Source organism: Podarcis melisellensis (assembly GCF_964234715.1).
Source record: "Podarcis melisellensis genome assembly, chromosome: 1".
In the NCBI taxonomy this organism is placed as follows: Eukaryota; Metazoa; Chordata; class Lepidosauria; order Squamata; family Lacertidae; genus Podarcis; species Podarcis melisellensis.
Genome location: NC_138528.1, coordinates 128949886 through 128971613, shown reverse-complemented (window position 1 = coordinate 128971613; position 21728 = coordinate 128949886). Strand labels below are relative to the sequence as shown.

The following is a 21728-nucleotide window of genomic DNA, read 5'->3' as shown; positions in this document are numbered from 1 at the left end:
GATGAGAACAGAAATTGTGCTCCGGCAGCACAGCAACAGCGGGAAGCTCCACTAGCTGGAACGAATTAAGTTCGTAACCAGAGGTACCACTGTATTCACTGAAACATGCTATACAGTGGTACCTCGGGTTAAGTACTTAATTCGTTCTGGAGGTCCATTCTTAACATGAAACTGTTCTTAACCTGAAGCACCACTTTAGCTAATGGGGCCTCCCGCTGCTGCCACACCGCCGGAGTCCGATTTCTGTTCTCATCCTGAAGCAAAGTTCTTAACCTGAAGTACTATTTCTGGGTTAGCAGAGTCTGTAACCTGAAGTACCACTGTAGTGGTGTTGGAAATAAACTTAAGTCAAAGATAAAATTAAAAGATAAAATACAAATTTCTTAATTTATAGGAAGTTATTTTATCCCAAATATTCTGTGTCATTGAAAAAAATCGATATCTTTATGACATAATTACAGTATACAGTATACCCAGAAATAGTGCTTCAGGTTAAGAACTTTGCTTCAGGATGAGAACAGAAATCGTGCTCTGGTGGCGTGGCAACAGGGGGAGGCCCCATTAGCTAAAGTGGTGCTTCAGGTTAAGAACAGTTTCAGGTTAAGAACAGACCTCTGGAACGAATTAAATACTTAACCTGAGGTACCACTGTAATTAAGATAGATCAGGAATAGATTCATGTCCCAAGAAATAACACTATCCCATAAATTAACCAATACTATACATTCAAAGTTGAAGTTTCCATTAAGTACAGTCATGAATGTATTTCGTTTTTAGATATAGAATAATGCATACAGATTACAAATAAATGGTTAGCAGTTACATCAAATCCAGAGGAAGAAATTTATCTACCATGAGAAAGTTAGGAATTATGCCAGATCTTTTGATCAAATCCCTGTTAACCCTGTAATATTACTTCACTGGCTTATCTGAGAGCAACCACTGTTGATAGGAAGGTGTTAATGAAGGGGGAAAGGTAAGGAAGAACAAACAACAGCTAGTTTTCCCCCTCAACTTTAACCCATTCCCAAAATTATTGCTAGGAGCCAGATCCAGCCCTAGCTCTGACCAATACTAGTGATCAGGGGAATCACTCAACCCGATCTCAAAACACCAGGGCTCCTAAGAGCTGAAACCGGAGCACTCCCAGGTGCTTTCCACCAGACTCCATGAACTATGCTAGCCTGCCAGTCCAGTGGATCTCCTGTTACTGTTATACCACCACTCTCTCCACCAACTCACCCAAGAAACTTGTATTTGTGACTGGGCAATAGCTGCTATAAATCCCAGGGTCCAGGGTAGCTTCTTCAGGAGAGACATGCTACCAATTGTTTATAATCAGTAGGCACAGCTTAGTAGGAGCTCTCCATGGTGCTGCAACAGCCCACTGCACTCTTCCACAGGATCAGTACAGAATATTATTTTTTTAACAACAACAACAACCAAACACTAGCATATGCTGGGACTGGGTAATATACCAGATGGTACCAACCCACTACTGTATGTATTTGGACTCGTGTCAAATAATTCAAGTGACATTTTAGAATGTACACCATTCTGTTATTAGGAGTGTGATAGCAAATACTGATATGCAGGGGCTGATTTCAGATATCAAGGATTTAGGACAGGGCTGGGGGATTTTCCCCAACCCATGCCAAACTATTTATCAACTGGCAGCACAGGGTGACCCCCAGCTCATGGGTGAGGAGGCAGGTTTCAGTCCTATTGACCCCTGAAGCCAGCAGGACTGTAGACTGTGTTATCAGATGATGTGCTGAGGGTGCATGCATTCGACAATCTTTAACACAACTCAAACCATAAATACCCAGCTCGCATAAAGAACTACTCTTGGTTAATTACATTTCCTAATCAAAAAAGCACCGTGCTTACAAAGAAACTTCTCAATGCCCCCGCCCCAGTGTTTTGATTTGGTTTTTTTACTGAAGCAACAATAGATATGCACAATTCGATTGTGACACCCATGCTTTGTCAAGGCTGGTATCCACCACAGTATAACTAGTTACTTTTAGTATATTTCTGCAGTGCAGTGAATAATTATAGTCAACATCCAGTAAACTGGATGTTTACTGTGTAAGTGTTTTTATTGCACTGCTATGTAGAATCTCAGTTTTTGTGTATTAAAATGCCATTCTGTTATAAACTGGATTTTTTTCACATCCTGTTTCTTGACATAAGTGTCTGGCATTTTACAAGCGTAACATATATTTTGATACGGAATTACAATACTGCTTTTTGTCCTTATTTGTAGGTCCTTGTCATTTATTTATTTAGCCACCCTTTATCTGAAGATGACATGACAGTTTAAAATATATAAATACAAAAACAAAAAAATACATTAACAAAAAACAAAAACAATGACTACTCCCACACACACAGTTTGAAAGGCCATAGGTTGTTTAATCAGTCAAAGGCCTGAGAGAAGAGGAATGATTTTGCCTGGCACTTAAAGATATGTAACAAATGCATCAGTTGAAGTCCCCTTGAACTAGCAGTCTGGGAATTCTCAACACCACCTCCGAAACCAGTCCTCTCAGCTCAGATAGGGAGACTGCTAGGCAGCAAGGTAGGCGGTAAACCAACAAAATCTGTAATCTGACCCAATTGCCCAGCGCCAAAAATACATACTCTAGATCCCTTCCCTCAACTGGAAAGAGAGAGAAAGAGAGATAGACCATCTGAACTCTGCTCACTCACCCAGGTCTCAGTGATATACATCAGATCATGGATGAGTCTTATTCAGAGCTGAACAAGCATTCAAAAACAGCTGCCTCAGGTTCAAAGGTTGGCTGATAAAACAACTGCAATTCCTCAGATTGGAGGAAGGGCTGGCACAAGGAAGTCACTAACTGCCTGTGTGATGTGCCCTTTACACAGCCTGCCCCACCTCTCAACTCATAGCTCCTCCTAACCCCAAACCACTGTAATCCCCTCACAGCCTGCATAGCTCCTTTCCTCCAAGACACATCTCCCTTTCCTCAACAAAAACAAATAGCTACAAAAACCCACACAAATTATGAACAGTTAAAACAGCTAAAACAATGGCCCTATTATGAACTTTCACATATTGTTTGAGATTTAGAGCTTGGTAGATCAGAGGAATGCTGTGGATGCAGTGTATCTTGATTTAAGTATGGCATTTGACGAAGTCCCCCGTGATCTTATTGTGCAGAAGCTGGTAAATTGTGGACTGGATAGCTGTTAGGTAGATTTGTAGCTGGTTGACTGACTAAACCCAAATAGTGTTCACTAACAGTTCTTCCTCATCCTGGAGAAAAGTGACAAGTGGTTCCTTCCTGGCCCCATTGTTGTTCAACATCTTTATAAACAACTTGGATAAAGGAGTGGAGGGGATGCTCATCAAATTTGCAGATTACACCAAACTGGGAGTGGAGGCCAATGTCACAGAAGGCAGAATCGGGGTTCAATATTACTTTAGCAGATTGAAGAACTGAGCCAAAAGTAACAAAATGAAATTCAATAGGAACAAATGCAAGGTTCTACACTTAGGCAGAAAAAACCATCTGCACAAATATAAAATGGGGGACACCTGGCTTACCAGTAATACATGTGAAAATGATTTAGGGGTTGTAGACCACAAGCTGCAAATGAGACAACAGTGTGATGCAGTGGCAAAAAAAAGCTAATGCTATTGTAAGCTGCATCAACAGAAGTATGGCGTTCTGATCAAGTGAAGTAACAGTGCCACTCTATTCCGCCTTGGTCAGGGCACACCTGGAATACTGTGTCCAATTCTGGGCACAATATTGACAAACTGGAATGTACGCAAAGGAGGGAGACCAAGATGATCGAGGGTCTGGAAACCAAGTCTCATGAGGAACCAATGAGGGAGTTGGGTATGTTTAGCCTGGAAAAGAGGAGACTGAGAGGAGAGATTATAGCCATCTTCAAATATCTAAAAGGCTATCACATGGAAGATGGAGCAAGCTTGTTTTCTCCTGCTCTAGAGGGTAGGACTTAAACCAATGGATTCAAGTTACAAGGAAGGAGATTCTGACTGAACATCAGAAATAACTTTCTGACAGGAAGAGCTGTTCATCAGTGGAACGGTCTCCCTTTGGAGGCAGTGGATGTTTTAAAGCAGAGCTAGGGTGGCCATCTGTCATAGATTCCTGCATTACAGGAGATTGGATTAGATGACCCTTGGGGTACCAACTCTACAATTCTATGATATCTTAAGCTGCTTAAATAGGATCAATGCCAAAATATGGGACATGACTCATACTCATTCTCTCTCATGTTTATTGGGTATTTAATTTGTATGCTATTATGACACGTTTGTGTCTGTGCACACCTGAAAATCCATTTGAAAAGAGTTGAACAACAAAAAGAGGGTGCAGAAGCAGAGCAAAAACAGGCCCAGGGGGAAGCATTGTGATGGGTAAGAAAATCATATAATATCTGCTCTTCAGATCATTAATCTGCAGAGCAGAAGGTTGAACATATCCAAACCTATAGTATTACTAGACTGGTTCTGCTACTGGAGGTTATGCTCCTACTGGCAAATTCAGGGGCTTTTTAGTGGGAAACAGGCTATGAGGGCTGGTTCTGGTGTAGCTTATGAAAGAACTTTTTTTTTTATTTTGACAGCACTGAGCAAGCACTGATTCCACCAGTTTACACTCTGGCATAACGGTGTGGCATTCGTCACCAATTTTTCATTCTGTTAATATCACTTAAACACTGTGCTCACCTGTGCCTCAGGAGGACCACCTTCATCTCTAATCAGCAGCAGGTAACTCTGTCCATCAACTACTATCTCCTTCTTGAATCTCCCACCTGTCACACAAAACAACTAGTTACAGAAAAGTTACAAACACAGAATAATAAAGGCTTTTCTTGAGGAAAACTACTCCTACTTATCTGAAACATGTTGTGGCACTGCAGCTATTAATATTTTACTGAATGCTACAGAGAAGATAACAAAGAAAGACATGTTCCAGTGTGCATTTATAGTTCAGTTTGAATAAAAAATTCTACCCCATTCAAAATAACTGAGGCATACAATCCAACTTTTAGTTTGGCTCTCTGGTTTCAAAAAAAATGAGTAATAACTAAATTTCAAAATATGAACAATCCAGCTGTGTGAGCACTCTCTTCATACATCTGCGTTCAGTTGCTTGAACTTTTAGTTTTCATCAAGAGAAGCCTAGTTCTACAAAGCAAAACACACATGAAAATGATATCTCACTATTACAGGTAAAAACTATACTACTACAACATGTATTAGACAAAAAAAGAAAATTTACTATAACAGTATCTGTTGTAGGTTTCGGTTAGAAAAGGACTAAGTTTATGAATTTTTAATCTGCACAAAGAATTTATTTTGGAAGGAGAGTATTTAGCACATGAACAAAAGGGGGCAGGGGAACCACACACACAGCTGTACCTCAAGCTTAAACACCCAGTGGTAACTCCTCTGAAATCAAATAATATTTTAAGCACCATGCTCTCTCTCACATGACAGAGTGAAGATAATGCGAAAACATGTTCAGGCTTTCTAGAGCAATAGACTAAGAAGGGATTACCCAATTTGGCTTGCTGAAAGTCTCAGTATGGATTTAAACAATGCCTCAGAAAGTGAAGGCACTTGTGCTACACTGGAAACCCATGTGACCTTCATATGTTGAAGAAACAGGGAATTAGTCTGTAAATACATAGTTTGGGCTATGTTGACCAGGGATGAAGAGGGCAACTGACAACTCAGAAGTAACTATCATTAAGCTTAGTGAGACACACTGCCAGCTAAGTGTTATAGGATTGTATCCTTAGTTTCATAGCATTTAAATCACTTTTCCATTTAGATATTAAGTATTTTGCGTATTTCCTTAAATATATATTTCTTAAGAAGAAACCATTATTGCAGCAGTATCACATACCAGTTATGTTCCCATCCAATCCATGACTTAGTGTGAACATATATGCTCCCAGGAATAACATCACAGTTGCTTTGCTCTTCTCTAGTTCTTTTAGCTCTCTGCAGTGCAGCAGCTAAGTAAACATTTGGCTTAGGGTCAGCCAAACCTGGGCTCATGATTAAGCTCTCTGCTCCTTAACCATGACCAAGTACAAACTTTGCCTAAAGCTCTTGATTAATGAGTTGAGAACCATGAGACCATGTTGGAATGACATGCTAAACCAACCCTTGGCTCAGCTGTTGCATCACTTTGGACCAGGGAGGAGCAAAATACTGAGAGCTCTTCTATAGGACACAGCCATACTTCAGCATACCATATACAGTCATACCTCGGGTTGAATACGCTTCAGGTTGAGCGCTTTTGGGTTGTGCTCCGCGGTGACCCAGAAGTAACGGAACACATTACTTCCAGGTTTCGCCACTCGCGCATGTGCAGATGGTCAAAATGGTGTCACGCGCAGAAGCGGTGAATCACGACCCGTGCACGCACAGATGTGGGTTGCGTTCGCTTCAGGATGTGAACGGGGCTCTGGAACAGATCCCGTTCACATCCTGAGGCACCACTGTAATAAGTAGCAAGTTAAAAATAATACCCCCATTGTTGTAGAACTGAATTCACTGCACAAAATCCAAAAGCAGCTTATTTTACTCTTATAAGAACAGTTCACTTTAAACAAAAAAATAAACAAAAATAAAAACCAATTAAGCTTATAGTGTCTTCTTAGATTTGTACGTAGCAAGTGGAGTTGAAGAGCTTTGATCAAACATGAATGCAGCAATCAATGCTATCTGTAACTCATGTATATATGTATAAATAGTGTTTGGGCAAACTGTGGTAAAATGTGTTCTTATAGCCATGTTCTTTAGAAGTGAAATAATTTAATACAATGGGGTGCATCCAATTGTAAACCACTTTGATGCAACAAAGACTTATGTGAGTGGTGTGGGGGAGTGATTTTTGCAAATTCTTCCTTTCTCTACAACTCATCATGCCACATCCCATATTATTCCAAAGGGAATAATATCTGGAAGGCCACAGGTTCCCCACTCCTACCCTAAAGCTTCACAGTCTAGGGGATTCTCCTGGGGTGTAACTGCATACCTGTGGGTAATCTCCATGCAACAGAGCAACTTTCATAACTTGCAACACTATCTGGAGAGATAGCTTAGATTCAGTTATTCATATTCTGGTAATTTCCACATTGGACTCCAATAATGCATTATAAATGAGGATGCTTGTTTAAACTGGCATTTTGTCACCCACCCTCAGTGGTGACACCCGGTACAAACCGCCCCTGCCGCACCCCCCTTCTTCCGCACCTGGCTGAGGATTTTATGCTGCTTATTTAAAGTATTTTACAACTTTTAGGTTTTCTTTCATACTTTTTTTTTTAGATTTCTTCTATAACCCATCTTGGGAATCGTAGGGTTTTTCAAGGATGTAGTAGAAATTAGCATTGGACCTAAGTTGTCTGACTATTTGGGATGGCAGTGAAATCTATTCATTTGTTGGGAAGGGTGGTGAGAGTAGGTAGCTATTAAGAAGGTTTCCTCTTTCTTTCCTCTAATGAAAAAATGAACTGGCAATAGAGCTCCCAGTACGTTTCCGAGCACAATTCAAAGTGTTGGTGCTGACATTCAAAGCCCTAAACGGCCTCAGCCCAGTATACCTGAAGGAGCGTCTCCACCCCCATCATTCTGCCTGGGCACTGAGGTCCAGCTCTGAGGGCCTTCTGGCAGTTCCCTCACTGCGAGAAGTGAAGTTACAGGGAACCAGGCAGAGGACCTTCTTGGTAGTGGCGCCCGCCCTGTGGAACACCCTCCCATCAGATGTCAAGGAAATAAACAACTATCTGACTTTTAGAAGACATCTGAAGGCAGCCCTGGTTAGGGAAGTTTTTAATGTTTGATGTTTTATCACATTTTTAATATTCTGTTGGGAGCTGCCCAGAGTGTATCACAGAATGGTTCAATGGGAAGTTTTTAATGTTTGATGTTTTATCACATTTTTAATATTCTGTTGGGAGCTGCCCAGAGTGTATCACAGAATGGTTCAATGGGAATGATGTGGCATCATGACAGCATCATTCCCAGGAACATGGCTGGTGGACTATGCTCCTGGGAACAATACTAATTATTTCTTTAAATACTTTACTGGTCCTGTGGTAGCCCTTATATACAATTCCTGCATTCTTAAAATTGCTACTCAGTGTTAGAATGATCAGATTAAACAGGCAGATACCAGTCTATAACACTCCCATCACCAAAAGTAAACATAAGCCAAAAGTAAATATACAACAATTTCCAATAATCAGTAGGGTGGCTATGCTGCTAAACCACTCAAGCCTTGTAATAATCATAACACAAATTCCCTACCCTACTCCCAAGTGTTACTTATTTTTTTTCTCACAGAAATATTCAGAAACATCCAAGTATGCAGAAGCAAAAGGTAGTCTACACACCCAAGAACCGATATTGTTTGTTTGTTTGTTTGTTTGTTTAAAGTGCAAGACAGATCTAAGTTACAATTCAGACTTTAGTTGCTTAGAAACTGGGAATAAGATTGCTTCTTTACCCCAGAATAGTCAATGAATAACCATACATTTGTAGCATTGGGGAGGGACCAATTTAACACGCAGTCTCCATCTTAGAACTGAGTCTACAAGCTGGCCTTATCTCCCTTAATCTTTGTACGGGAGAGTGGTATTTTTCCTTGTTCCCCTGTCGCAAGCCCTGATTTGTGCCTTACCTGGTTGGTCCTAGCAAAGGTATGACCAAACTACAGATATTAGATATATGTAAATATACATACTTTCAATTATATTCAGCTACTACAAATCATTCTCATTTTTACAATGCATTGGAGACATCATAAAAAAACTTTATAGGGATCTGAAAGCTAACACAATTACATTTAGGCACCTTCATTTTTCAGACACAGAGATCACCTCCATATTGGAAAAATGATGTGCAAGGCATTATCACATTATGAAGTGTTGGCAACAAATAAACCTTTTCTCTGTCCATGGATTTTTGCCAGCCTTCCTCAACCTGGTACCCTCCCGATGGGTTGGAATATAACTCCCATAGCCAACATGGAAGAGACCAATCTTTTAGGAGACATATATTGTTTGACAAGTCTATCTATGTTAAGAGACATTACAGTAGATAAGTCCTCAGATGCATAAATTTGGCCTACAAAACATACTTTCTTTTTATATATTTTCTTCATGACCCAACTATTTTTATTTTTTTATCCTTTTAAGGTTAAAAAATGAGGACAGATCAGGGAGAATCATAATAGCATTTCAATTTCTCCTAAAGAAATTGAAAAACAATCAACTAACTAGTTGTGGGGAAAGGTGTAGAAATAAGAGTGACATGTTAGCTAATAACTACAGATTCCCACCTCAATTTCTGCCCTGCTTTAAGACCAGTAAAAAAGCAAACAGATAGCACAACTAAGGAACAACCTATCTTGTAGGGATGAAGGCATTGGTTCAAAACGGATAGCAAAGAAGCTGCATAATGTCTGGCTTATTCTATAACTCCACCTACTTTGCTCCGTATTATGCATTCATATTTTCTGCTAGCAGTGGGAAGGCCTATACCCCATGATATGCACACTGTTACCAGCAAGCTCAACCTATGGTGCTACATGCCATAATCATGTCCCTTAGTACATGGTTTTTAAAAATTGTGAGCTTCATCCAGTACTGTGTCACACAGTACTGCAGTCAGCAAGTGTAAATATGTTTTACTCAGTGATTCTCCTGTATCCCATTTCCCAAAAGTTAATCAGAGATCATGAATTGGGGGGCGTTTGGGGGTTCTATATCTAACTCATATGCAATATGTTTTCCTCACTTAGTGGCTTTTGAGCAAATATTTTTAGCACTTTCATTTAAGAAAGCAAAAGTGAACAGCAGGTGACACATATAGTGGTCTGACCTTGGAACAATTATCCAGATAAGAATCTCAGTATTGACACAGAATAATCACTCTGCAGTTATCTATATTTAAACAGGCAAAGCTCTCTGTCAATTAAAAGGGGGGGCGGGGGGCTTTAAGAGTCTCTAAAAAACCCCATACTACCACCAGCTCAGATCTGCTATGCAGCTTAACTGAGGGCAGGCACAAAGCGTTCTTCTTGTGGCTTCTTATACAGCGCTACTACTGGCTCCACGGATGCAAAACCACACTGAGGCATCTCAGGCAGAAAAGAACTGTAAACACTGGAGTAGCACTCTCTCATACTTTAGCCTTGACTTGTGAAGTCAGTGAATCAACAATGAATGTAGCATGGACTTAACTGTTCTCCCGCCCTGTCCTATTAACAAAGCAAGATTTGGGGGATTTTGGGGTTAGAAGGCTCTGAGTCAAAATCAAATGCCTTTTGTGGGTTCCCTTTGTAACTATTGTTAGCATACAGAGGTTAAGAGCACCTTAGGAAATGTTAATTTCAAACAGATGTTGTTACAGACACATGACTCTACGTATGACTATTACTAAGACATCTACAGCAAGTGACAGTGGGATGTGTTTGTAACTTAAAATCAAAGGGAAACAAAATGGCACACAAAACAAGGGGAAACTCGTACAAAAACTTTGCTTCCTCTCTTCAAAACAAGTGCTGCTATGAAGAGGACATATAGTTACCTGCATCCATATCTGCAAAGAATGGAACAGCCAGTAAGGAAAAGAAGGAACCAGAAATTCAGTGTCTCAGTTGCATTTTAAAGTTCATAAGGAGAATAAAAATATCAGGATATTAATTTTTGTGAGTGTTACCTTAATTAGATGCTACTATTATTCATACAGTTTCAAACCTAAACCCACTTTGTTCAACTGAAATCAACTAATTAGCCATAATCAGAGTTTTAACAACTCTTTTATTTTTATAGCTGTTTCTAAAAATGGAGCGGAACAATAAAGTGAACAAGTGACATGCAAATTATATTCTCAACCTCTTCAGTAAGGCAAAGGACTAAAATGTGAGTTGGTACTGATTTCCTCACAAATAGTTTAAGAGGCAAATTACGAAATCAGATTAAGAATATTGCCCACATGAAGAATTCACAACTAAAACCAGAGTGGTTGTGATGGGGAATGGGAAGCATTCTGCTAGCATTTAGACTTCTTGCAGTTGGGTCGCTTTGTGAAACAAGGTAAGCTAGCTATTACCAGCTTGCTCCTTTTAAGAGTATGTGGAGGCAAGTATGCAAAATTCCAATTTCATTCATTCATTCATTCATTGAATTTATATACCACCCTATACCTGGAGGTTTTCAATTTCTAACATAATACCCTTGTATGCTAATATCACACAAAATACTGTTGCTAACAGACAGCATAAAGGTTTAATAAAAGCATGCTTCCAATGGTCTATCAGTCATTGTACCTTCTGGTGATTCCTCCTGCACATACGTCCCAGTCAGATATCGATGTACAAGGGCAGATTTACCACTAGCTAAGTTGCCCACAATTCCCTGTGGAGATAAAAGGTGAAAGTTTTTTTTTACTTTAACTTCAAATTATTACAAGTGGAGATCTCACTTGACAAATTTGTAAATGGAAATGAATTACTTTTAATGCTAAATCAATGCTAAATTTAGATACTCAAACCAACACCCTCCTTTCAAATAACATCAGAAGCAGAAATCATAATCAGGCAAGGGAAAAGGTACTAAGCTAAACTTATGTTTGCTATTCTGAATTAAAGCAGTAAATGTCCTCTATGCACTAACAGGGAAAACCACTTATCTCAATTCAGAATTAGATGGGCCCTTCTGAGCCTGTGGGGGACTCCTCAGAAAGACCTCTCACCTGACCTCATAGCAAAAGTCTGTGGGGCCAGGAAAATTGCAGGAGCCAGAAGGCAACATGCACCTCCCCATAGGTGTGGAGGAAGACAAACAGGGGCAGTCATGGTCTCATGCCGTTTACCTTCCTGCCGCAGCAGTACCTATTTATCTACTTGCACTGGTATGCTTTCGAACAGCTAGGTTGGCAGGAGCAGGGGCAGAGCAATGGGAGCTCACCCTGTTGCATGGATTTGAACCATCAACCTTCCGATTGGCAACCCCAAGAGGCTCAGTGGTTTAGACCACAGTACCACCCGCATCCCTGCGCTTCCATGCGCTCTGGCACTCATCATGGTGTCCTGTTGCACCAGAAGCGGTTTAGTTATGATCCGGTTTCCACATGACCCAGAAACCTGTCTGTGGATAAATGCCAGCTCCCTTGGCCTGAAGGCAAGATAAGCGCCGCACCCCATAGTCACCTTTGACTGGACTTAATTGTCCAGGGGTCCTTTACCTTTTACCATGGCCTCACAATGTACTGCAGGCTTCCCGGATACCACAATACTTGAGGAAGGAAAAGCCTCACAGTGGTGAGGAGTTCCTGGCCACAACAGGATTTGGAAAACACAGGTATTTTAATGACTGGGATTTCCTCACTAAAATAAGATTTGGACAGGCATGACTTGGGAGAGTCTTGCATTTATTCACTTATTTAATTTGTATAGCGCTGTGATGGACAGCTGAGCCAGACAGTGTCTGGTGATGCAGTGCCTCGGAATTCCACCAAAGGGATGCAGCACCTCTCTGATTGGCTACCAAGACAGCCAGCCGGAAGGGGGTGGAGCCAGCACTTTGGGAGCGAAAATAAAAGGAGCCGTTTCTGAGGGAGAGAGTTGGATAAGGGCTGGATTTGAGGTGGGAGAAAAGGATTAGGACAGGGTTTGTCTGAGGGAGAATTAGTTCTGATTTGAATTGAGCATCTGCTCTCAGGAGACTATAGCATGAGGAAGGAGCTTCACAACATAGATAGGAAGACAGGGCGAAAGTCTGGGGAAGATAGAAGTTACCGGGAGGGCTGAGTCTGAGCCAGGAGAGGCAGAAGCTGTGGGAAAGTGGACTCCCTGGGTCTTATTCATAGCTGTCAACTGTCCCTTATTTGGTGGGAAACTCCCTTTTCCCAGCGCTGTGTCCCGCTGCTGTCCCTTATTGATGATGTCCCTTAAATTTCCCGGGTTTCAAAGGAAGCATCCCCTCTCCCTCCCTCCCTGCTGGCCAGGGAGGAGGGAAGCTCCAACCGTGTTGCTTGGCTGCCCGGCCCACCCCCCTCCGGCCCCCTCTCACCAGCCTCGGCCCCCTAGAGCCCCTCCTCGCCAGGACTGAGGAGCCTTGAGAGGAGAGCGAGGGCAACCATAGAGAAAGCAGTTCAGAGAGAGGTGGAGGAGGCGGAGGCGGAGGCACGGGCAGGTGTTCCAAGGGCTAACCATAGAGGGGGAAAGCGGAGGGAGGACTGCAAGCGCTTCTCCCATAGATTTGTAGTGGCAGACTAGCATAGATGGTCTGATCTGTGGGTTTACTTTGGGCGCTATTCCCCCCCCTTCCTCCCACCCCGCCTGATGGAACTGAGAGCTGCAGATGGAGCATGAGAGAAAAGATACAGAACTGCAGCAGCATCTTCGTAGCTTGGACTTTGTTTTGCGCGAAAAGTGGTTGCTGCTTGTAGTTATTTAATTGCAGTGTTTCATCAGCTGGTGTGTTGAGCAGCAACCTCTGGAAACGAAGGGCTAAAAACCGGTGCTGCTCTCCAAAATTACCTGGTCCCTTTTAACTTTGTATTTCAGCTGGTTGACTAAAATCCCTTATTTTGGCTGCTGGTCCCTTATTTTCGAGGCTGCTGGTCCCTTATTTTCAAATCTGTAAGTTGAACAGCTATGGTCTCATTCCTGTCAAGAGGGGTGAGGGGATTCCCTGGCTAATTGGAAGACCTCAGGAGGGGGATTGTTAAGAGAGCAGGTAACTGACAGGAAGTGGCCCTTGCTCATGAACCAAAGGAATAAATGTTGAAGGAACCTGTGCTGCTTTAAATGCATTAGCCTGCCATAACTAAGCAAAAGAGAGAAGTAACAGAAACTGAAATGTAACAACTGATTACTGAGTGACTGAGACTCTCTGAATCAAAGTTTCCCTCTCACAAGACCCCCACAAATTAGCCTGTGTTAATTGTACAAATTTGTTTAACTGGCGTACTGTGCGGTGGGTCTGCTATATGTAACTGGGTGCAGTTGACGGGGTGAGTCTGCTACAACCACCCTCCGCCCATACGTAGATCTCAGGGCGGTTCACAACATAAAAAATACAAGATGAAAAAATACAAGTACAAAATACATATTCAAAACAAGAACCAAAACAAACCAATAACACCCCCACCCTCTCCCACAACACATTTAAAACACATTTAAAAGATGTAAGCAGCCAAAGGTCTGGTTATAGAGGAAAGTTTTTGCCTGGCGCCTAAAGATATGTGATGAAGATGCCGGGTGAGCCTCCCTCAGGAATAATAATAATAATAATAATAATAATAATAATAATAATAAATTTTATTTATATCCCGCCCTCCCCAGCCGAAGCCGGGCTCAGGGCGGCTAACAACAATAAAACAGTACAAAAGTACAGCACAAACAACACTCTAAAATCATTCATTATAAAATTAATTAAATTCAAGCCACTGGTCATCATTGGGCCAGAGCTCTGCGAAGATTGCCGAGGGAGGGAGTCAGGCTGTGCCCTGGCCAAAGGCCTGGTGGAACAGCTCTGTCTTGCAGGCCCTGCAGAAAGATGTCAAGTCCCGCAGGGCCCTACTGTCTTGTGACAGAGCGTTCCACCAGATCGGAGCCACAGCCGAAAAAGCCCTGGCTCTAGTTGAGGCCAGCCTAACTTCTCTGTGGCCTGGGACCTTCAAGATGTTTTTATTTGAAGACCGTAAGTTTCTCTGTGGGGATACCAGGAGAGGCGGTCCCGTAGGTACAAGGGTCCTAGGCCGTATAGGACTTTAAAGGTTAAAACCAGCACCTTAAACCTGATCCTGTACTCCACCGGGAGCCAGTGCAGCTGGTATAGCACCGGGTGAATGTGGTCTCGCAGCGAAGACCCCATAAGGAGTCTCGCTGCAGCATTCTGCACCCGCAGGTGAGCATTCCACAAATGGGGAGCCACTGCAGAAAAGGCCCATTCTGTACCAGCTGAATTTTCTGACCAATCTTCAGAACAAGCTTCCCTTGAACAGTTCCTGAAAAGCTGACAAAGCAAAAAGAGGAAGAAATCCACCTCAACCTGGTATTTCTCCTTTTAGCCTAGGACCCCTGCCAGCTCCAATTAGCTTCCACCTTCAAGTACCACTTCACAGTAACTTGTTCACCTCCGTGCGTTCCTAACACCCTTAGTGCATTTGCGGAATTGTGCATTTAAGCATTTCTCTTATTCAACACGATGACAAAATGTGTAACATTGTAGACTCACTCTTTGAAATACATCTCTACTTTTTCTACAGTATCTTATTCCCATTTTCCTATTTTTGTAATGCAATATTCTGCACTGAAGAAACTATCATTTTCACGCCATGTTAAATCATGGTTTAGAAGCTCTAGCTTCTGCATTTGTTCATGCTTGGATCCAGAATTGTGGTTAACATTATCCAGCGTTAGCTGAAACAAAACAAAATAAATGAAACAAAATAAAAAAAATTCCTTCCATTAGCACCTTAGAGACCAACTAAGTTTGTTATTGGTATGAGCTTTCATGTGCATGCACACTACTTCAGATAACAAGCCAGTTTCAAAAACAGTTTGAAGTTGGCTTGTTTTATTTTAGCTATTTAAATTAAACTATTAACAATATAAATTAAACACTGCTGCAAAACGGTGGTTGTGCAAGACAGAATGACTATAGTTTCTTTTCCATTAATAGGCTACTAGGTATAATTAACTACAGTTAACAGATGCTGCAATGGTACTTATAATTAGCTCCTTTTTCTATTCTTATTCATAATAGCTCAGGGTGTGGCTCAGACATTATAAAAGCAGCTTCCTCAAACAGTTACTTCTGGAACACAGAACAAACCCTTCAATTAGTACTAAGATTAACTGAAGCAATCAAAACCCAACTGCAGTTGAGCCACTAAAAAGAGTAACAATGCAGTTATATTCAGTATGTGTACACAAAAACAGATGGCAAAAATAACCATATTATAATCAAAAGTTAAAAACAAATAATACCAAAGTAGAAACAATAATTAGAGAAATAAGCAGGCTATTTGGAGACAATATGCTTTACCTTGTTCTGCCCCCTCAGGCCACACGTAAGGAATAAGAAACTTATCGTACTTCAACCTGAAAGGAGCCTCGACTCATCCCAACTAACATATACCAAAACCTCGGTTTTCGAACAGCTTAGTTCTCGAACATTTTGGCTCTTGAATGCCGTAAACCCAAATGAGAAATACCAGGTTGAGGTGGATTTTGGAAGCCGAACATCTGGTGGGGCTTCCATGGCTTCCGATTGGCTGCAGGAGCTTCCTGAAGCCAATCAGAAGCCGTGCTTTGGTTTCCGAACATTTTGGAAGTCGAACAGACTGCCGGAACGGATTCTGTTCGACTTCCAAGGTATGACTGCATATTACACTAAATAGAATACTTCAGAAAATAAGGAAAACATTCTTATTCAACCATGTTTTAATGCTGCACTAAACCATGGCTTAGCACTACATGCATGAACTAGAACAAGCCAGAGCAAAGCCTCAGGCTTGTGAACTTCCACCTCCCCTCTCCTGCACATCAGAGAGGACACCTTTGCCAGTATTTAGTTTCACATTTACTGTTTATTGTGCTGTATGGCCAGAGATGGGTTTATCAATCATTCTCATTTTAAAAAGGCCAGCTTCATAACCAATGGTTTTAAATAAAATTGACCATAGTTTGTAATAACCCACAACCTCCAGCTTTCACAACACAAAAAAGCAAATATTATTTTAAAGAGAAAGCAAAGACCAGCAAGATCTTTCACCTGGCCACATGGAAGAGAAAAGGCCACAAGACTGAGGCTTTGCTCAAGCCTCTTCCAGCTTTTTGACAAGAGTGCTACACCATCTTCAAAAAGGGTGGGGGGGATAAGACCCAAGAAACAACAGGCTGGTGAGCTTGACATTGATACCAGGAAAGGTCCTAGTATCAGTGCCAAGTAGTCAACCCAAACATAAACACCTTTCTTTTTCTCCTGAGTTACATTTGAAAGCTTTAGAACCTGGCATGGTACAGAGCCATTCAGAGTAGGAGTTCAACTAAATGAAAGAAACAAACCTTTCATCTGCAGTGTCAACATGCATTAAACCAAATAACTTAAGAAAGAAACTAAAAGTAGTGTACTGAAATGTTACTTACCACTTTGAGTTCTGGCACAGATCGACTTAGTGTCCACTCCTGGCTATTTACAAAGGCATCTGTAAAATTGAACATTTTTTAATAAAGCATTTTAACCATACATCAGTACTAAATAATTGTTACAGGTGACTCATTTTATTTTCTCCCAAAGTGAGAGCAGAGCTCTGCTGCAGAATGGGGATTTCCCACCCCTCCACCCATCCCCCCTGGAGCCCCCTGCCCCTGTCAAAACTGTTTTTGAGATTTGGGGGACTTTCCCTGAAAAGATGAGGCATGAGTGGCCTGCAGCAGAAAGGGGGAGTCAGCAGAATTGGATGGGCAAATTGTACAAGAAAAAAGGCACTTCTACCCATACAAATAATCTTTGATTCGCATCAAGTTATATTTTAATAAAGAAAACCCTTCTGCTTCATAGCTCTGTTCAGTGACAGCTCATTTCTGAAAAACAGATGGCTCTGTGATACATGTCATTTTCTGTGCAAAGCACACTTAACTGTAAGATTATGGTGATAGTCATGTATACTTTGCCCATTAATTTAGAATCTTAACAGCTTAAGTTTATGCACCTAAGGCTTTGCCATTTATTAACACTATGCAGGCAAAATATAGTAATGTGCATCACTGCAGCTAAAGCAATACCTTTCACTTTCGGTAAAGATATGCCAAGTTGACATGAATGAGGAGAGTAGACAGCAGCAGTACATGGTAGTAACTGCCGTATCCAGCCTGTAATCAGCAAGAGAGACTAGTGTACCCTCCTAATTTTATTAGCCTGCTTATCCTCCAGGCCAATAATGAACATATACATGCTTAGAACTGGATGTGACATTTACCATACAGTGGCAAAGTCAATACACTTTCACAAACAGATGCATCAAGTTGTAGCTAATACAAATTCTCAAGCTTATTCTACCTAGACATCCTTATTCTATTCTTTGCAGTTCTTCTGGAATAGCAGCAGAAGTCCAAAATATGCCTGGTGTTTAATCCTAAGTGCTACTCTCCGTTGCCATTTTGCACCTATTACTTATACCAGAATGAATCATAGGTGATATCTACTCTAAGGTACCTCATACAGGAACATGTTTCCTTATTTTAAAATAAGGAAGGAAATGCCAAAATTAGAAACCACTTAATGGCCAGCATGGCACAGTAACATTATTTTGCCCTAACATGCATTAAATAGAAATAGGTCTCTAGGTACATAAACTATTCCTTTCATGTTAACACCCAATTTTTTTAAAAAAAAAAATGAAATCATGGTTTTTAAGACACAATTTGCTTCCTTAAAATAGTAAGTGCATGGCTATTAAATTAATTAGAAATGTCTGTCTTCTTTTCACATTTCCATATTTCACATATACATTAAGAATGTACACTTCTGTTTCATAACTTTTTTCTTCTTTTTAAAAACAATTCTACGTGCAGCTATTTTGCCACCCAATGGGGACAGCATCTGTTCCATTTTTATTTTTTTTTGTGGTTTTTCTGTAAAGCAAAGACATGTGCTTAGGAAGATTTGGGTTGAAAGGTATTACCAAGTACAGTGGTACCTCGGTTTAAGAACAGCCCTGTTTATGAACTATTTGGTATACGAACTCCGCAAAACCAGTAGTAGTGTTCTGGTTAGCGAACTTTACCTCGGTCTATGAACGGAATCTGAACAGTGGAAGGGCACCGGCGGCGGGAGGCCTCATTAGGGAAAGCATGCCTCGGTTTAAGAACAGACTTCCGGAACGAATTAAGTTCGTAAACCGAGGTACCACTGTATATAACTACTACTACAAGCACTACCACTAGCACTACTATTTCCTGTCCCACCTCCCAAAGGAGCCCAAGGACCCATGTTCAAGATTTTGGGCAGCCCAAAGTCAAAGCATCAAGAACAAGGTTGAATTATGCAAAAGATCTCTATGTTGAAGCATAGATCTTCAACAGAAAAGTGTCTTAAGTGCTTTACGCTAAGGTTTTTAAGATATACATGTCCTGAGATACCCTTGAAGACTCTCAACATCCATTCAAGAAGAACAGAAGATTACCGAGAGAAGTTAAGAAGTTTGAGCATCAGTTGCCTTGACCTTCTAGACACTGGCTTCTGGAACACACATTTAATGAACTGGTTTAACCTTGCATGGGCTTGGAAACCTTAGCAATCTGCCTCCCTACCAGTGATGTGAGCTGGAAAATCTTCTACAGTTGTACCTCGGAAGTCAAACAGAATCTGTTCTGGAAGCCCATTCAAATTCCAAAGTGCGGCTTCTGATTGGCTGCAGCTTCCTGCAGTCAATCGGAAGCTGTATTGGACATTCGACTTACAAAAGAATGTTCGAAAACTGGAACACTCCCAGTTTTCAATTGTTCGGGAGCTGAAACCTTTGACTCCCATGGTGTTCGGGAGCTGAGGTACAACTGTATTACCGAAAGGGGATGGTTTGGTAAAATTAGTATAAAAAATGAATACAACAGTCAATTGCAACTGTGAATCTTTCAAACTTAACTTTTTCAAATTACTCTCCCCTGAGAACTTTGCATGTGTATAAATGCATCCATGCTTAAATTAAAGTTAATAAGCCATAAATAAATAAATAAATAAAATAAAAATAACATAATCATTTTATTTATATCCTGCGCTCCCTAGCCAAAGCGGGGCTCAGAGCTGCTAACAGTAAAATGATACAACATTCTAAAATCATTTCATTATAAAATCAATTCAAATCAGATTAATAGCAACCATTGGGCTAGAGTTCTGTGAGGATTGCCAAAGGAGGGAGTCAGGCTGTGCCCTGGCCAAAGGTCTGGTGGAACAGCTCTGTCTTGCAGGCCCTGCGGAAAGATGTCAAGTCCCGCAGGGCCCTAGTCTCTGGTGACAGAGTGTTCCACCAGATAATGGTGTATGTTTTCATTTACACAATGCATGTTATAGCCCTTAGAAGTTTTCTGTCTCAGATCATCTTGTAAAATGGTGGTCAAAATACCTAAATAAAAAGTTGTAAATGCTAACAAAATATTTTTGTGCCATCACTAAAATTACTAAGGCCACCATCTGGCATACAGTTGAATTATTGCAAGCATTAATCTCTCCCCTATTTAATTCAGACCATGACCTTAATACTAGTTTAGTTCTTAATCATCTGGCTATTTCAGTACATCTGGCATCTTCTTTGCCTCTGACCTGGAACCTTCTAATATTTTTAACCCACTTCCATCAACACATGACAGTATTTAACATAAAAGCACGCACTGAAGAGAGAAAAATGTTATATATGGCTTTAAATAGAAAACTCCTGATAAGAAAGTATAGAAACAAACAAATAGGATTCTAGTAGTGGCATATATGGCTGCTAACTACAAAATACAATGATGCAATTGCTTCCAGACAGCTATTATCTGAAAAAATAAGGAAGAAGTAAATAGTCCTCAGATCACAGCATCATGGAATCTAGTAAGAGTAATGATTCTGAAGTGATCCACATCTGATCTGCATATTATTCTTGGCTCCTCTCCCCATCTTTACAAGGGCAGGCAGTTTGTTCCTAGCTCTGCAGAAGTCAAGGAAGTGCATTTACCGACCACCTGCTGTACTTGAAGAAAGTAGCATCTGGCAGGCCTGCACTGCTCTCCTGTCTTCCCAATGCCGCATGTCACTGCCACTTACCTAGAGATGGGAAGGCTCAGGGCAGGAAATGGCTTTTCCTTCTTTCCTTGTTTTACCCCCTCCAAGTCTTTTTTGCATTTCCCCCCCCAAAAAAAATTGAAATCACTATTTCTTGCAGGCACCTCCACCAAACAGTTTGCAGCAAAGGCCCCTGTCTAGCGGGTAGCATCTGACTAGAACCAGGGAGTCTGAATCCTCATTCAGTTGTGAAACCCATTAAGGGGCTGCGGGTCAGTCATATACTCAGTCTAACCTACCTCAGAGAATATTTTGCTCAGGACAGCATATTTATTTTTTACATGGTTTTTATTATGTTGTAAACCATTTTGGTGGGCTTTTGTGAATAACAATATATATACTGCTCGGTCCCTGCTTCTGCCCACCTAGCAATTCGAAAGCACCATCAAATTGCAAGTAGATAAATAGGAACCACTCCGGCGGGAAGGTAAACCATTTGCAAAGAACTCTCAGGTAAGGATTTATGTATACTTATTTAAGAAATGCGTACGCCAACTTTCAGAGTCAAGCTCTCCCAAGATAGCTTACAAAAAGTAAATACACTAAAACAATCCACTTTCAAATATTTCCATTTTAATCGCATCATGACCTAAAAGTTCTAATTTTGATACAATCCTTTATTCTATAGCATCCATGTCTTGAATGTAATTTACATCAGGGGAGAATTAAGTGTTAACTGCCTCCTGAATGCCCTCTCTTGCATTTAACTTTGGTATGGTCCAGCAACAACCTTGATTAAAAAACACTACTTCTGCAAAATCTGGTAGAATTAAACTAGACAGTTTCTTAAAAGCTTCATAATGGATCCAAATACTGTATTAATATGTCCAACTGATACATACCTTAAAACCACCACAAAAGCATGC

General features: G+C 40.9%; 2 protein-coding genes across 9 annotated transcripts in view; one reads left to right on the top strand and one right to left on the bottom strand.

Annotated features, from left to right (window-relative positions):
- Nucleotides 1–21728, top strand: part of TRPM8 (transient receptor potential cation channel subfamily M member 8) — a 300849-nt gene that overhangs the window by 161326 nt on the left and 117795 nt on the right. The window lies entirely within an intron of this gene.
- The window catches only part of AGAP1 (ArfGAP with GTPase domain, ankyrin repeat and PH domain 1), a 306162-nt gene that overhangs the window by 257496 nt on the left and 26938 nt on the right, over nucleotides 1–21728 (bottom strand). For 2 of the 4 annotated variants that reach the window (XM_081909457.1, XM_081909456.1), the window contains exons 2-5: nucleotides 17190–17248; nucleotides 11358–11445; nucleotides 10616–10627; nucleotides 4733–4818 (exon numbers count right to left, since the gene is read on the bottom strand). In XM_081909457.1, the coding sequence (XP_081765583.1) occupies nucleotides 4733–4818; nucleotides 10616–10627; nucleotides 11358–11445; nucleotides 17190–17248 (245 nt within the window). The remainder of the gene's footprint in view (nucleotides 1–4732; nucleotides 4819–10615; nucleotides 10628–11357; nucleotides 11446–17189; nucleotides 17249–21728) is intronic. The other 2 variants (XM_081909458.1, XM_081909459.1) reach the window with 1 other exon arrangement.